Source organism: Pteropus alecto, unplaced genomic scaffold (assembly GCF_000325575.1).
Source record: "Pteropus alecto unplaced genomic scaffold, ASM32557v1 scaffold101, whole genome shotgun sequence".
Classification (NCBI taxonomy): domain Eukaryota; kingdom Metazoa; phylum Chordata; class Mammalia; order Chiroptera; family Pteropodidae; genus Pteropus; species Pteropus alecto.
In genome coordinates this window covers 17,137,842-17,153,424 of record NW_006432945.1, presented here as the reverse complement: position 1 = coordinate 17,153,424, position 15,583 = coordinate 17,137,842, and the positions used below count along the sequence as shown (strand labels likewise).

The 15,583-nt window shown below is 57.6% G+C and overlaps 2 protein-coding genes across 8 annotated transcripts in view; one reads left to right on the top strand and one right to left on the bottom strand.

Annotated features, from left to right (window-relative positions):
* The window catches only part of DCAF6 (DDB1 and CUL4 associated factor 6), a 69,494-nt gene extending 66,503 nt beyond the window's left edge, over window positions 1–2,991 (top strand). For all 5 annotated transcript variants that reach the window (XM_015586195.2, XM_015586194.2, XM_015586193.2 and 2 more), the window contains 2 exons: window positions 709–814; window positions 2,526–2,991. In XM_015586195.2, the coding sequence (XP_015441681.1) occupies window positions 709–814; window positions 2,526–2,590 (171 nt within the window). In that variant the 3' untranslated portion in view covers window positions 2,591–2,991. The remainder of the gene's footprint in view (window positions 1–708; window positions 815–2,525) is intronic.
* A 4,462-nt stretch (window positions 2,992–7,453) lies between these two features.
* GPR161 (G protein-coupled receptor 161) overlaps window positions 7,454–15,583 on the bottom strand; it is a 13,335-nt gene continuing 5,205 nt past the window's right edge. For 2 of the 3 annotated variants that reach the window (XM_006907826.3, XM_015586199.2), the window contains exons 3-5: window positions 14,305–14,409; window positions 10,607–10,726; window positions 7,454–9,697 (exon numbers count right to left, since the gene is read on the bottom strand). In XM_006907826.3, the coding sequence (XP_006907888.1) occupies window positions 9,432–9,697; window positions 10,607–10,726; window positions 14,305–14,409 (491 nt within the window). In that variant the 3' untranslated portion in view covers window positions 7,454–9,431. Of the gene's footprint in view, window positions 9,698–10,606; window positions 10,727–11,433; window positions 14,192–14,304; window positions 14,410–15,583 lie in introns of those variants that run through there. The other variant, XM_015586198.2, reaches the window with a different exon arrangement.

Below are 15,583 nucleotides of genomic sequence, written 5' to 3'. Positions count from 1 at the left end.
TGCCACGGATGTCGCTCGGTGGGGCTGCAGAGCCAGGTCGGGGCGAGACTGTAGGGCGCCGCGGCCCCCCGAGCTGGGAACGGGTTCTTGTTCACGGGGCCGTTGGCCAGACGAGCATCTCCCCTCCCTCTCGTGCTCCCGTCCCCCTCGGCCTCGCTCTTTCCTTCTTGCTTCTTCCCTTTGCTCACGATTATACATTCGATTCTTAGGTGTCGTGGATGTTTAGTCCCATTCCTGGTACTGAAGACACGATTCATTGATAACGTTGGTCCAAAGGTTTATTTTTCAAGATTACTTTGCCTCAGTCAAGGTACAATTTCTCAAAGGATCCTAGTGACCCAGGGATGACAGTTAAATTCTCCTGTGTCACTAAGAGCATCTGTTCTGCTGTAGGTGAAATAATGAACGGACACAACATAGTTCGCTTTGGGAAACAAATGATAAATTATCACAGATTGGATTCTTGAACGTTTTAAGGAGCCCCGAAGTTGACCTTTATCTTCCCGCCAGCTCTGATCTTACTCCCTCGGATGCAGTTGTAGCAACTGTTTGGCTTTGAGAAGCCTCAAGGGGGAAATGCAGGCATCACACGTGAAGATCGGAGTCCTTCCTCCCAGGGTCCGCTCGTTCTTAGCCGTTGTCCTAATCTCCAAGGAGAAGGTACAGCTGCTCTGAGGGGTTGACGAGGCTGTCTAACTTGCCTCCTAGGTTATAACTCGAAATGAACTCATGCTGGAGGAGACCAGAAACACCATCACGGTCCCCGCCTCCTTCATGTTGAGGATGTTGGCCTCTCTGAATCACATCCGAGCTGGTAAGGACTGTCGGTGTCTTCCTGAAATTATGACTGTATTTGAAAAACATGGTATAAAGATCCGCTTTAAAGGGCTTTACGCAGATTCCTCACATCTCAAAATGAAGGCAGCTTCACTTCCGAACCATGAGTTCTGTGAACTCTCGACCTTATTAGCACAGTCACTCATTCCCCATGAACCGAATTCATTGGAAAGTGTCCAAATGAAAAGACAGAGTCACTGGAAAGTTTCATCTGCTGTGCTTTTCTTCCCCGAGTGGAAGGTCGTGCTGTAAACACTGAGGTATATCGCAGCAAGTACCTGTTAGCAGATTTGCTCGAAATCAGCCTCGTCCAGACAAAAATAAATGTAACATGCTAGGAAGGTTGAAAAAGATACCTCTTTATGTTTTTTGTCAGTATTTTTTTTCTAGATCATTATCTATGAGTTTCAGTGCCACATATAACAAAACACATGTATTATACAACTAATATTCAAGTAGGAATGGAACAATCTGTGTCCAAACAATAGTCAAGACCCAGTATCCATTACAAACAAAATAACGTTTATCAAACCAAAGTGTTTATCACTGTTCACTGATTTCATGAAGTAGATTTCTTCAGAGGGTGGCAACCACCCATCGGTCACAACGACCACGACCGCTTATAGAGCACCTGTCACACGATGACGATGGATCCGAAACTGGGTTTCTGCGGAGGGCGCATCGCCCGCGGGCGCTGGGGCGGTCCCCCAGCTGCTGCAGACTGCTTTCCTCGCGGGCGGCGCCCCGCTTCCTCCCTGTCCGCTCCCCCCCACCCCTGCCCTCTTTGGATCTGGGGACGCAGCCGACCCCACCCCGTCGCACCTCGGGGATAGTCGCCCCGCCCCTCCCGTCCTCATGTCTGTCCGGGTCCCTTCTCCGAAGTCAGACTAGTCGCCTTGGGGTTCAGTGCGAGCGTTGACACCTCTGTAGTTAGTAAGATCTCGGATCCCGTCTTCTCTGGCTGTTGACAGTGGGATCGAGCAGTGCTCCCCATGTCAGCTCGCGGAGACGTGTCTGAGGCAGAGAGGGCCCCATCCTAGAGATGGAGGTGACCTCACACCATTGCCTTCTGTATGTACCCTGATGCGACGACTAACACCCCATCCCTTGTCTGAGACGCCCGCTCCGCCCTCCCGGGCTCCCGGGCTCCGGGGCTCCCAGGAGCTCAGCCCAGACCGCGCCCCCGCAGCGCAGGCCCCGGGCTCCCTCCTCCGAGGTTTCGGGAATGTGGGGGGAGCTGTTCAGAGCTGTTGGTCTCACAGAGGGGGTGGCAGTCGTGAGCGAGCAGCACCCTCACAGCTAAGGAGTCGGGTGGAAGCGGAGGAGCAGGAAGTGGGGGGCCCGCGTGGGAACCGCCGCGCTCACGCACCCGGCTGTGGTTGTGTAGTCCCGCATTTAACCTAGATACGCGCCGCGAGGGCGGACACCGTGTCCTCAGCCCTTACGGCACAACGCCTGCAACATACGGCAGATACTTAATTTTAAAAATATTTTTACAAATACACAAATTCCCCTCTAGAGGCAAAAACTAACTTATCTTTATCTACACACAGTGGCGAACTGATTTTTACATGATGGTGTGTTGAATTATATGCATTTTAATCAGTTGTAAATTAAAAGTATTAACAATGACTTTAATTGTAATACTAAAAGTATTTCTTTTCGTCTCTCTCGCCTGTGTTTTCCAGACCGGCTGGAGGGCGACAGGTCAGAAGGCTCTGGTCAGGAGAATGAGAACGAGGATGAGGAATAAGCAGCCCCGACTGGCGAGCGCTTATGACGTTGTGAAATCTGTATAAGACATTTATTATATTTTTTCCTTTACAGAGCTTCAGTGCAATTTTAAGGTTATGGTTTTTGGGGTTTTCCCTTTTTTGGGGGATAACCTGACATGGGTTTGGAATGATTGTGTGCATGAACTTGGGAGAGTGTGTCAAAGAAAACTAGCAAAACATGTGAAATCTTTCTGCCACGTGTGAGGAGTGCTGGACAGTGCAAAGTGCAATATTTCCCCCGAGCTTGGGACGTGGGCGCCTGGGTCAGTGTCGCAGAGAAACCCCCTGACGGTGAAGATGTTGGTTCCGATCAATTTCTACACTTGGCCATTTGCATGTTTGTTGCTTTCTAATTAAAGGACTTGGTTGTTTTAAGATCTCCTGAATGTGATTTTGCATTTCATGCCTCGTTACCGCGACCCCCGGTTTCCGGTCTCCTCTGGAACAGAAGACGGTCTTCCTGTCCTCTCTTCTAGATTTAATAACCTTTTCTGTTTCGAAGGGCGTTTTTCATTTCTCCTTCCAAAGTACTCGATCCTCCCTCCGATCACTCTCTCTCGTTACCAAGGGCAGGAGCTGGGCGACAGGCCAAGTCAGAGCGTCTGGCCGGCTCGGTTACGGTACTCACACGAGCCGGTGCCGAAAGCTCTGGCTTCTGGTCCCCCTGTCTCCAGCGTCCAGATGTCAGCTGAGACTGGCGAGGTCCCGTCATGCAGTTCCTGGTCGTCCTTGGCTCTTTCTGCCTCCACGCAGCCTAAGCCATCTGCGCCCAGGCCTGTACGTCTAGGCCGTGGCCTGAATCTGCTGCTGCAGACCTCCTTCAGCCACCCCCGCCCCTCTTAAATGGTCACTCTCTTCCCTCGGGCTGGGGCACAGACTCATGCGTAGCCGAGCCTCGCATCCCTCTCCAGAGTGGAGACCGGGCTCCTCCCACGGGGGCTGCAGACACAGGGACACCGGCTGCTGAGGTGACAGGTTGGCTCTGTGGGTAGAGACGGTCGCTCTTCGCTTGGCTCAGTCACTTCAGTTGACTTCCACATCAGGCTCTTACCTGGACAGGACGTGTCTCCTCGTTAGAGAACGTGGCGAGTGGCCAGAGGGAAGGGACTCTGGAGCCTTGGCCAGACGGGGCAGCCGCTGGGCTAAAGCCGATTCCGGGAAGCGCAAGGGTCTTGGCTTCCGGTCCCGTTAGGATGCGACCTGCTTGAGCTGCCCGGTTTCTCTAGGCTCCTGTTCCCTCTCCTCTAAGAGGAAGCTAACCACATCCACACCCTGTGTCCCAGGGGCTGTTAAGGCCATGTGCAACCACCGGGGTCACAGGGCTTCACAGAATGACAAAAAGCCTGTGAGCACGTGACGTGATGTCGCTTCTGCCGCAGTAATACAGCAGTGACGGGAGATGCTGCTGAGAGGTGCTGGGGAGACAGGGCAGAGGCCTCGAGGGCCGAGTGGGGTCAAGGGCGTCGACAGTCAGGTGGCTGTAGGCCGGCGGAGAAGATAGGTGGGAACTGCTCTGTTTTACTGGGAATTTAACCGTTTAGGAAAAAAACGTTAAAAATGGTATTTGTCAAAGAAATTAGGTCCCCTCTTTCATCGACTTTGCAGTTTTTGTGCTGATAGAGAAGCAGGCAGGCCAGACAAGCGGTCAAGGTCGCAGCGCATGCTCCGCAGAGGCAGAGCAGACAGGTCCCGGCCGCTGACGTGACTCCATGTATGTCATCCTGGTAAGTTGGACTGGGCCCGAGCGCTCGCCTGCCCACCCAAAGGAGCATGACTCCAGGGGTGGCAGGGGAGGGGCCGGACACGGGTGAAGCATTCTGTGGCCTGAGGTGGTTCCGAGTTTCAGGGACCGGCCCCCACCCTGACCTTGGTTATGGGATGGACACATGCAGAGCACTGCTGCTCACTGCACCTGCTGTGAAAACTCAGGGTGGGGAGCCTCTGCTCTGAATTTCTTGGTCACGCTGAGCCGTCACTGACAATGTTCTGGGAATCTCGGTCCCCGGGGAGATTCTGAGAACACGTGGGTGGATGTGCCGGGTCACTGTGCTGTGGGCACCCGCAGACCCCTAATTTTGTCACAGTCGGCCCTCCCTGCTCAGTGTCCAGAGACAGGGACGTGGGGGTGGGGTAAAGGGGGAGACCCCCCAAAAAATCCACTGTCCACAAGTCCAAGTCTAAATTCACAATTTCCACAGCTATACACATACCAAAAACAGGTATTTAATCAGGTAAACAGAACCATCCTAAGTATATTTTTGCTTGTTCATAAATATTGATTTATAATCTTGATTATTTTTCTTATCTTAAAAAAAAATCCAAAAAGTTTAAGTGAAATATACTTCAGGATCAGGTTGTCTTGGTTTCGAAGGTCGGTCTTTAACACATTTGCATGCAGGGTCCATCATCAGAACATAGCGAGGAACTGTCCCAGACCGGGTCCCAGGCCCTGCGCTTTCCCCCGGGCGGGGCGGGCTCGCCTGCACCTGTGGCATTTCAGACTGGCGTGTGGACAGGGAGAGCGGAAGTGGCCTCTCCTCCCGAAGCCGCTATTGCTTTCCCAGGGAAACAGCCTCGTGTCACAGTCTCCTGAAAACACGGAGCAGACCGCTCCCGCGGGTCTCAGAGACGGGAGCCTGTGCTTCGCCGCCGGCCACGCGTCCAGCCGCGTCCCTCCCAGGTCAGGCAAGCGGGTCTCCACCTCCCAGGCATCGGCTGCAGTCCTTCCTACCAGCGGCCTAGCTGTCCAGTAATGGGGACTCGTCACTGTCCCTTGTCCGCTTCGAGCTGTACAGTGAGCTCCTTCCATCACGTGGCCAAGACCTGGGGTTTGGCTGTGTCACTGGCTTAACGCACTTTGAGACCTCAGACAAGACCCTTCACTTCCCTAGGTGTCCCTGGATTCTGTGTGTCCTGTCCCCACCCCAGGAGAATGGTCTGGACTGCCCGCTCCGGTGGTCAGTATGCGACTGTGCTCAGAGCCCTCCTCCTTTGAAAATGGCAGTTTCCCGCCTGTAGCACAGGGCCCACCTGGCTGCGGGTAGCAGCACAGACTCCTGTCCCCATGCCGCCTCTTCCGCAGGGCGTGGAGGGCGGGAGATTCGGGAACCTAGAGCCACAGCCAGGCCGGACGGAGCTGGCGCTAGGACCCAGGCCCCGTGTCGGGGTGGGGTGCGTCTTCTGGGCCGGCAGGTCGGGCTGTGCTGTGCTGTGGTCCAGGGCCTGCCGCCGGCCCAGCATAATCCCGAGCCCTCTCCTCTCCTCAGCAAACAGGACAATTTCCCTGGCAACGGCCTTCGACGTCTCTCATCTGGGATGTTTCCTTTTCAGGATTTTCGCTTCTCAGCAGATCCCCGTGAGACAGGGCTCCCCCCCCCCCCCCGGAGTTACCGGCTCCGCGTCACTGCTCCCCAGCTGCCTGCGAGGGCTGGGGCGCCTGGAACCACCGGCGAGGGCGGCCCCCGCGTGCCACGCCCCATGTCACAGATGACGAAACCTTCTAGAGATGAGAAAACGATGCAGACGACTTAACTGGCCCCAAAGCGCCTAGCTCGTGAGCAGCGAGGGTCTGCACCCCGAACTCCCCGCAGCGAAGCCCCCCGTTCCCACCTGCAGGCGCACGGCCGGGGGTGAGAGCGCGTGGGGCGCCCAAGGCCGGGCACGCATGCGCTCAGCGCGCGGGCTCCCCGCGGGGCCCTCGCTGCCTCGTCGCCCCCACGGTCCTTTCAGACAGGAGCGCGGGGCTCGGCCCGACGCTCCACACTCGGCGCCAGTCTGCAAGCGCCCCAGGCACATCCGGTCAGGACGGAAAGCCGTCCCCGGAGTCATCCTGGGCTTGAGAGCTTGTCGGTCCTCCCCGCCCCGCCCGGCCGCCGGCGCGTCCTGGTCAGCCTCTGGGTGCTCACTCGATGCAGCGACCGCTCAGCGGCATCTTCAGTGACATCAAAGGACATTAGCACCAGGTGGCCCTGGTCTGGCAGCCTCAGCTCTGCCTCTTAGCGCCGGTTGCTGAAGGTCACACAGGTGAGCAGGGATGGAGCCCGCCACCCCAAATGGGGTCACCCGAGTGGGCGAGCTGGCTGGGGGGTCCTCTCAAGGCGGAGGCCTGCAGTGGAGACGAGCTCAGGGCAGAAGCCTCCGGGTTATGCTCAGCGTTTCCTTTGGGAAGGGCTGGTGGCATCACCGCGCTGCTGCCACCTAGCGTCCAAGGTGCTGAACTGTGCTGTGGCGGGACTGCCCCGTCGCGCCGGTCACAGCCCTCGCACCCGGTACCTGGGGCGCGGCGCGGGGACCCAGGCAGGTGGCCATCCTGATGAAAGCAGAGATGGACAACAGCCCTCACACCAGGAGACGCAGGACTCAGGTTTTTAAGTGACCAAGTGTCCCACCTGCCACTGCACAGCAGCATAAAGCTGTGTGGGCCCGGCTTGGTGGGGACAGTTGGGCTTTGATCTGCGCGAAGGGCAAGCACCCCCGAGGATGCTTCCCAGACGCTTTGGGGTGCACGGGACTGCCTGCTCCCTCGTCCTGTCCCTTCTCCCTCAGGCTAGGTCAGGGCGAATCTGAATTCCTGAATCTGACAGGGCCCAGCTGGCAAGCGTCGCCCGCGGCTTGCCTCACCCCGTCGCCTCCTGCACGGAGCCACCCCAAAGCCCCTGGTTGGAAAGTCGCCCCCTCTGCAGCCCAGTCCTTCCATAATCATCATCGCTATTAGCGTCGTATCCCCGTCTCTCCCTAAAGTGACGACGCTTCCACGTTAGTCACAGGCCACGCCCACGGCTCTGCGTGGACGTGCAGCGTCTGGCAGGTGAATGAATGAATGGACCTCAGCACAAAGGAGGGAAGCAGCGAATTCGTTGGTGAAGTGCGGTATTTCTAGATAAGCTTGGATTCAGTGCTAGTGAATAAATCCCTGCTAGTCTGGGCCCAGCCAGAGCCGACATGGGGTCTCAGGACTGGCCAGAGCCCAGGCCAGCACAGTGCGGGGGCGCACCCTCCAACACTGGGGTTCCCAGCCGATTTGCAGTGCTCAGGAAATCCTCGCTGGGGCCACCCCAGAGGCAAAGGCGTCCACCTGCTCCAGCCACGTATGCTGCCCAGAAGCGTGGTCACTGTAGAAGCAAGTGCGAGGAACATACACGAAATACACAAAACGCCCCCTGACTGGGGAATGCCACCGGAGCGAGAGCAGAGTCTGACCTCCAGCTGTCACCAGCAGAACCCACAGGTGCAGCTGCCTCCGCTCCCCACTCCCACCCAGAACCTGACCAGGGCCTGGCCCCCAGCTGGCCCGGAGCAGCTGTCGGGCGTCACGCCACGGAAGTCTCAGGAAAGGTCCCTGTGAACTGCAGCCCGGGGACCGGCCCGCCTTGGTTTCTACCACACAGCAAAAAGGACAGCGACCTCCCAGCCCCTGGCTAGACCCCGCGGACACACCGCAAAACTGACTCGCCTTCTGGAGCAGCTGCCTGCCCCGAGACACAGCTGAACCTCCTCGAACTGACCCTCTGCCGACCACCTGGGACTCGGAAGGCGGGGAGAGCCCTGCACTCAGCTCGTTTAGTCGCCCAGGCGGCAGGGCAGACGCAGGCGAGGCAGCGGCTTCCCAAGTCCCCCCAGCCGCGGGCCAAGCCCCTGTGGAGCCCTCCACTGCTGCTGCAACTGGGGGCGCGGGGTGAGCCAGCCGGAAGAGTCCGGTCCACCTGGAGGCGTCCGGAGGGCGGCGTTTCATCCCGATGGACGGCACTCTGCAAACAAGTGGGGTGAGTCGCATGGCGGGGCTGGGTGTGCCACACGCCCCTCGGAAGCCGCTCGAGGCCGGGCATGTCGGTCCGTGGGCCCCTCGTTTTCTATGCCCCGCTTACAAGTTTGGAGAACATCGCACATCAGAGTTGGAAAGGTCTTGGAGATCGTTCAATGCCCCGCTCCCTCGCCCTAAGTTCCCGAGGGCCAGAGAGGTCAGGAGGTCCCAAGTGACATGCGTGAGGCGGAGCTGGGCCAAAGTGCAGGCTGCCACCGCCACGGTGGGGTGTTCTCTGTGGAAGCAGCCCGTGTGTCAATCACATCGCAAACGGCATCTGCGCGGAGGCTTTTTCCCATGTGAAGGGGACAGCCGCGGTGACGGCGGTGTCTCTGCCCCCTGGCTTGGTCAGTCCACGGCGCCCTAACCAAATGCTTCCTTTTTAATTGTGGAAACGGAGCATGTGCCGTCCGCTCCTTCCTCCTGCCGTAGTGCTTCCCCTGCTTCGAAACACCAGGACTCGCTGGGAGGTGGGTGAGAAGCCCGGTCCTCAGCAAGTGGCGCAGGGGGCTGGGAGCCACCCCTGGGGGCACCGGCGCTGGCCCCACAGAAGGCAAGGTCACAACCAGTGCCGGGCGTGGGGACTTGTGGGGGGCTCTGCTCGGGGGACCCTGGGTGGCCTGCACTGACCCCGCAGAAGGCCTGGGGTGACCTCGCTTTGTCCGGAAGATGCGCCACCCCACTCCCGAGGGGGCGGCTCTCCCTCTCCGAGACAGTGCGGGGCTGGACGCCCAGGGCACGGTGGTGTGGAAGAGAAAAGGGCCCACGTGGTGGCTCCCTCCCGGCCAGGCCTCGAGGCCCCGGGGGGCTGACCCTCCCCCCAGAAAGTCGGTCACACCTCCATCTGCTTTTCTCTGTGCTTTCGATGGCTCAGGCCCCATCGCTGGGACCACGTGGGGTCTCACAGACACAGGAGTCGCTGCCCAGGGACAGAGTTCTCAGTGTTTTATCTGGTGGCTGCACACCAGACGCTGCTCCTGCCCAGGGTCACCCTCTCCGGACGCATCGCCCCGAGACCCTCATTTCTGTCCGGAAGCTAGAACATTCCCTTCCTCGATGCTCTGCAGTTGGAGCCTCTGACTCGCCAGGGTCCTGCTGCCTCGGCGGCTGCCAAAGCCGGCCCCCGGGACCGTGCGCGCCACCATCAAGACCCCGGGCAAAGCCTCCTCTCCAAACAAGCTGACTTTGGCCTCGGCCTCTATGGCCTGGGCCAGGCTGGCGGCGTAACTGTCCAGGGACTGGTGCACTTCGGCTTTTACGTGGAGGATGGGGTTCTTGGCGGCTTCTGAGGGAGAAGGAAGAGAAGGTCAGCTAGGGGCTGGGACCGATGTCTCTGCCACGGCCACGCCCGCTGCCGCTGCACTGCCCAGCCCGGGAGGCGGACGGTGAGGGAGAGGGCTCTGCGGCGACAGTCCCTCGGCTAAAGCTCTTGGTCCCCTGCCCCGCTTCCTGCCTGAGAAATCGTGCAAGTATCTGTTTTCATCTCAATCTCATCTGTAAAGAGAAGGTCACGCACGGTCCACCTCTCAGATGGTTACCGTGACAACTCCATTGTCTTTCTAAGATGCCTGCTAGGCCTGGCTCACAGAAAAGGCCTGGCAAATGTTAGCTCTTAATGGTACTCAAATTTTGACACCTCTGGTCTGTCGGCTCCCCAGAGCATGGAATGTCTGGCTCTGAATTTCCAAAATGTCCTGTCCATACCGGCTCAGAGATGCCCCAAGATCATGGACAACCTCAGGGCTGGAAGAGACATTAAAGATTTGAGTGCCCCACCTCTGATGAGGACCAACCAGGAAGGAGAGGGAAGGAGGGAGGGAGGGAAGGAGGGAGGAGCGTGGGGCTTCGGTCTCCAGCACCTTTCTCCTGCTGTGCTGGGGGACAATGTCCCCCCCACGCCTCACGCTTTCTGGAGGAGGCAAGTCCCACCCCATCTCCAAGAGGTAAAGGGTTGGCGGTCACACGGCCTCTCCCTGGCCCTGCCACTCACTCACAGGAGGACAGAGTTGGGAATGTGTTTGTGTGTCTATGTACAGTGCCACAGCCCTGCTCGCCAGCTCAGACGCTGCCCGCTCCAACAGCCAGGAGCCCAGGGTGGGGCCAGAGTCAAGTGCGGCTGGGGCGGGCTGGGCCAGAACGTCCCCGAGCTCCCGTGCTTTCCCATGCTGTCGGAAGCTATCAGCCAGACACCAACCTCTGATTTGTTCCACCTCATCCTCGAACGTCACCGAGCTCCTCCTCTTGGGTGGGCAAGCACAGTGGGAGGAAGGGCGGGCCTCTGATGGGTGGTCGTCGAGCAGCATCACCTCCGTGCCTAATACCGAGGGCAGAGCGTGCACAGGTAAGCGGCTGCTCGCGGCCGCCTCCTCGCCCCCTCTCGACCCCCCTGTGCCCTCTCTCCCATTCATTCAAACCCACAATCAAGTGCAACCGGCTCACCGTCTGCCCCGCAGCTTTTGCCCAAGAAACTGTGTCATCCCATCACAGGGAGCCTGCAGCCAGGCCTCGGGGCTGACCGGGGACAATGCAGCCGTGTCACGCAGAGGCGGGGTCCCGTGCCTCCACAAGTGTAAGTCAGCCAGACAGACCTGGGGTGCAGGGGAGGGGCGGGGCGGGACGGGACGGGAGGGGGCTGCGTGGAGGAGACGCCCCATCAAAAGGAGCTCTGTGTTCTGAGTGATTCTTCCTACAGTGTGAATTTCTGTCATCGTGGTTAAAGTACGTCGTACTAAGTAAACGTTAAAAAATGTTTTTTCAATTACAGTTGACGGTCAATTTCGGGTGGAGTGGTTAGACATTTATGTCACTTACAGAGTGATCCCCCAGTAAGCCTGGCACCTACCCGGCACCATCCATAGTTATCACGGTGTTATTGACTATATTCCTTATTCTGTACGTCACACCCCGTGACTGTTTTGTAATCGGCAATTGCGCTTCTTGACTCCTTCGCCTTTTCTACCCAGCCCCCAACCCTCCTCCCATTTGGCAAACACCAGTTTGTTCTCCGATTCTATGAGTCTGTTTCTGGTTCGTTCATTTATTTTGTTTCAGATTCTGCACACAAGTGAGGTCATGTGGTATCTGTCTTTGTCCGACTTATTTCGCTTAGCATAACACCCTCTAGGTCCATTCGTGTTGTTGCAAATGGTGAGATTTCATTCTTTTTCACGGCCAATATTCCATCGTGTCTATGTGCCACGTCTCCACATATCTGTCTGTGGACACTCAGGCTGCTTCCGAATCTTGGCTATTGTAAAAACTGCTGCAGGGAACATAGGGAGCACACATCTATTTGAATCGGTGTTTGGGGTTCCTTTGGGTAAATATCCAGAAGTGGAACTGCTGAGCTATGTGGTAGTTTTGGTTTTAGCGTTTTGAGGAACCTCCGGACTGTCTCCCATAGGTGCTGCACCCACTCGCAGTCCCACCAGCAGGGCGCGAGGCTCCCTTTTCTCCGCGTCCTCGCTGGCACTTGGGCGTTGATTTATCGAGGGCAGCCATTCTGACAGGTGTGAGGCGATACCTCGTTGTGGTTTTAATTTGCATTTCTCTGATGACTAGTGATGTTGAGCATCTTTTCATGTGTCTATTGGCCATGTGTGTGTCCTCTTTGGAGAAATGCCTATTCGGGTCCTCTGCCCATTTTTTAACTGGATTGTTGGGGTTTTCTGGTTGTTATGTTATATGAGTTCTTTATACATTTTGTATATAAACTCCTTCTCCCATTCAATACGTTGCCTTTTCATTTTGTTGATGGTCTCCTTTGTTGTGCGAAAACCCTTTAGTTTTATATAATCTCATTTATTTTTTATTTTCTTATCCTTGCCTGAGGGGACATATCCAAAAAATACATTACTAAGAGCAATGTCCAAGAGTTTACTGTGTTTTCTTCTAAGAGTTTTATGGTTTTAGGTCTTTCATTTAAGTCTTTAATCCATTTCGAATTTATTCTCATACATGGTGCAACCATCTTGTGTCCTTGGATTGGAGCATTTAATCCGTTTACATCTAAAGTAAGTGCCGATAGGTGATGCAGTTATTGTCATTTTAGTATTTATATTTTTTATCTTTTTTCTTCTTCCTCCTCTTCTTCTTCTAGAGGTGCCTTTAACATTTCTTGTACTGCTGGTTTGGCAGTGATGCACTCCCTCAACAAAAGTAGCACTGGCACCTGCAAGCACTTTTGTCCCAGAGGGAGCTGCCACTCCAGCCCTCGCCCTGAAGCCAGACAAGTTGGTTCCTCCCTGTGTGTCTCCAGTGCTGGAGCTTAGGGTGTTTGTGAGCAAGTCCATGTGCAGGCACTTTAAGAGGACACCTAGGTCCGCAGGCTCCCCGTCTCACCAGGACAAAATCCCTGCTGACTTCTACAGCAAGGAGTTATGGGGACTTCTCTTCCCAGCACTGATGCCCCGGGCTGAGGAGCCTGGTGTGGAGATGGGACACACTCCTCGGGGGGGGGACCTCCGCAGCCGAGATGTCCCTCCCTATTCTAAACCGCCACGCGTGGGTGTGGGCCCTGCCTGTTCTGTGTCTCCGCCCCTCCTACCATCTCCATGTGGCTTCTTTACATCCTTAGTCACAGGATTTCCGTGCAGCTGGACTTCTGGGTTCTCAGTGACGGCTGTTCTGGAATTTAGTTGTCATTCTGGTGTGGTCATGGGGGGAGGCGAGCATGTTTACCTACTCTGCCGTCTTGACTGAAGCCTCTCAAGCTTTTTTTAACCGCAGAATTATGGAGGGGCTGTTTACATGCCACTCGACTCACTGCTTACAGTGCATGGACTCCCCACCACACCGAGAGCTCCAGGAGGGCAGGTCGCCACTGTATCTCTAGCACCTAGTCCAGCATCTGGCCAAAGCAGGGCCTGGCAAATAAAGATTTGTTGACTGACTGAATGAGCGTCACAGTCCCTGAATCCCTGCTGGTTGTCTGAGAATGGAGGGACAGCCTAAGTGACAGAGACCTTCCCTTCCTGCAAATCACAAGGGACTCGGGGCTGCAGGGGATGGTTGCCCGGTGAGGGAACAATCTCAGGGAAATATTCTGCCCCCACGGAATATCCTGCGACAGAAGGCCTGTCTCGGTGCCTGCCCTGGCCTGTGCCCTGGCCCGTGCCCAGAGTTCCATGTCGTGGGCTTAGGTGAGGAAACACAGGTCAAGGCCAAGATGATTTTTCTGAAGTCGCTGGCAGCGGTGACGGAGGAGCAGAGGGCGACATGCCCGCCGCCCAGCCTGCTGCTCCGAGCCCCCGAGTTCGCACCGGGCTGGGTGACGGGCGGTGCTTCTCCAGCAACGCGGGGCCGCGGATGACTAACAGGGCACTGCCGGCCTCTGCCCCCCACCTCCAGGGCCTTGTGAGAGCCCAGTAACGCGCTTGGCGGGCACAGGAGTGGCACTCGGCTCCCCACGGGCGGCCAGGAGAGACCTTGACCTCACAGAGCTCTGGGTCTGCACGATCCTCCGTGAGCACTTGGAGATGTGTCTTTTCCAGGAGACAAGGGCGCGGGCACGTAGTGACGGTGACAGGGGTAGTGACGGTGACAGGGGCACCTGGCCTCGTCGAAGCCACCCTTGATCGCCACCTCCAGTTCACAAACTGGGAAGCCTAGGACCACGCAGCTCATTCAACGCCAGACCAGACACGAGGCTGCCTGCCGGGCTCCAGGGCCACAGGCCGGTGTCATCATAGTCACACCGCTGTCACTCAGCGTTTCACTTTCCAAAGGCTTCCTCTTAATTTCAATCTCACAACGACCCCGTGTGTCAGAGAGAAGGGACCTGCGATCCCAGAGGAGAAAACTCAGGCGCCGAAGCCTGGAAAGCCAGAAGGCAGGGCTGGCGAGCCTGCCGCCCGCCCCGGCCCGCGCTCCTCCACGGCGCCCCCCGCTCACCTGAGTCCTGAGAGCAGCTGAAGCCGGTGTCCCCTGTGCTGCTGCTGTTCCCCAGGGGCTGTCCGCCTGCCATGAGCGCCGTGAGGTGCGGGGACAGGCCCAGGTCTGGAAGGCAAAGTCAGCACTGACTGCGCGGCCCGCGTCCTGTGCTCACACGGCGCCGACCTCCCATTTCGGTCGGCCCACCGGCCGCGCCCCCCGCTCTCCTTGCAGAAAGCGCCTCACCCCAGGAAGCTCTTCAGCGCTGCCCCCTCCCTGCTCTGCCCCTGTTCCCAGGGGAGCCTGCATTGTGACAGAGTTCACTGGGGCCCCCACCGAGGGGAAACTCCCGTGACGACACCAAACCAGCAAGGCAGGCGGGAAAGAGACTGCGAGGTGAACAGCCTTCGGAGATGTAGCTCGACGTGGGACACGGGTGCCTGTCACCCCGACGTCCTCTTGGACAGAAAACAGAATTTTTTTAAGAGGCTTACACTCGACAGCGGGACAGAGCGTTTGTCAGCGGGGAGGTGGGCGGGCGAGGTGATGGGAATGTCCCAGGAGAGGGCCGGGGGTGGCAGTGGAGGTCCCGGGAGGAGGCTGCTTCCCACCCAGGGCCCCCCAAAGCTCGGGACGTGGAGGCCCGTGGTCTCTGCAGGCTCGTGGGGCTCAAATCCAGGTTCTAGGTGCCCAGCCCCAGTGTCGGCAGCGGAGGGGACAGAAGGGAATCAGGGGCCTGGCCTTGGAGACGCTAGACACAGCCCTGTGGACACTGAGTCTTGGATGCCCGTGGAATGGCCCAGCACGACCACTCTCCAGCCAGGCCTCCCCCGCACCGCCCGGGGCCTGGTTTAATGATGAAGGGTCGGCCGCCATCAGTAGACGTTACGGAAGGACGCTGGCTTGAAGGACAGAGATGCGGGGAAGAAAGGGCGGGAAGAGAAGATCTCCATGGAGACCACTGTAGGGAGCTCAGGAGAGCGGCAGCAGCGAAACGCTCACCGGGTACCCCAGAAAGCCAAGGAAACGGGGAGCCACGAGCAAAGAGGCTCCGGAGACCACGGAGGTGACAAAAAGCAGCTCTCGGAAGTAAACGCACAAGTCACAACTCCCGTCGCACGAGGAAGACCGACCGCCCGGTTACACCTCCCCAGCAGAAAGGCGGCCGCGTTCCTGCGTGGACGGGGCAGGGCGCGGGGCTGGGGTGGGGGCTGGGGTGGGGGCGCCTTCTGCTCTGTTTCCAAGACTTTTGCGGATGCTCTGGCCTCGTCCCGTGAGCTTCTGGGGAAGAGACCAGTGG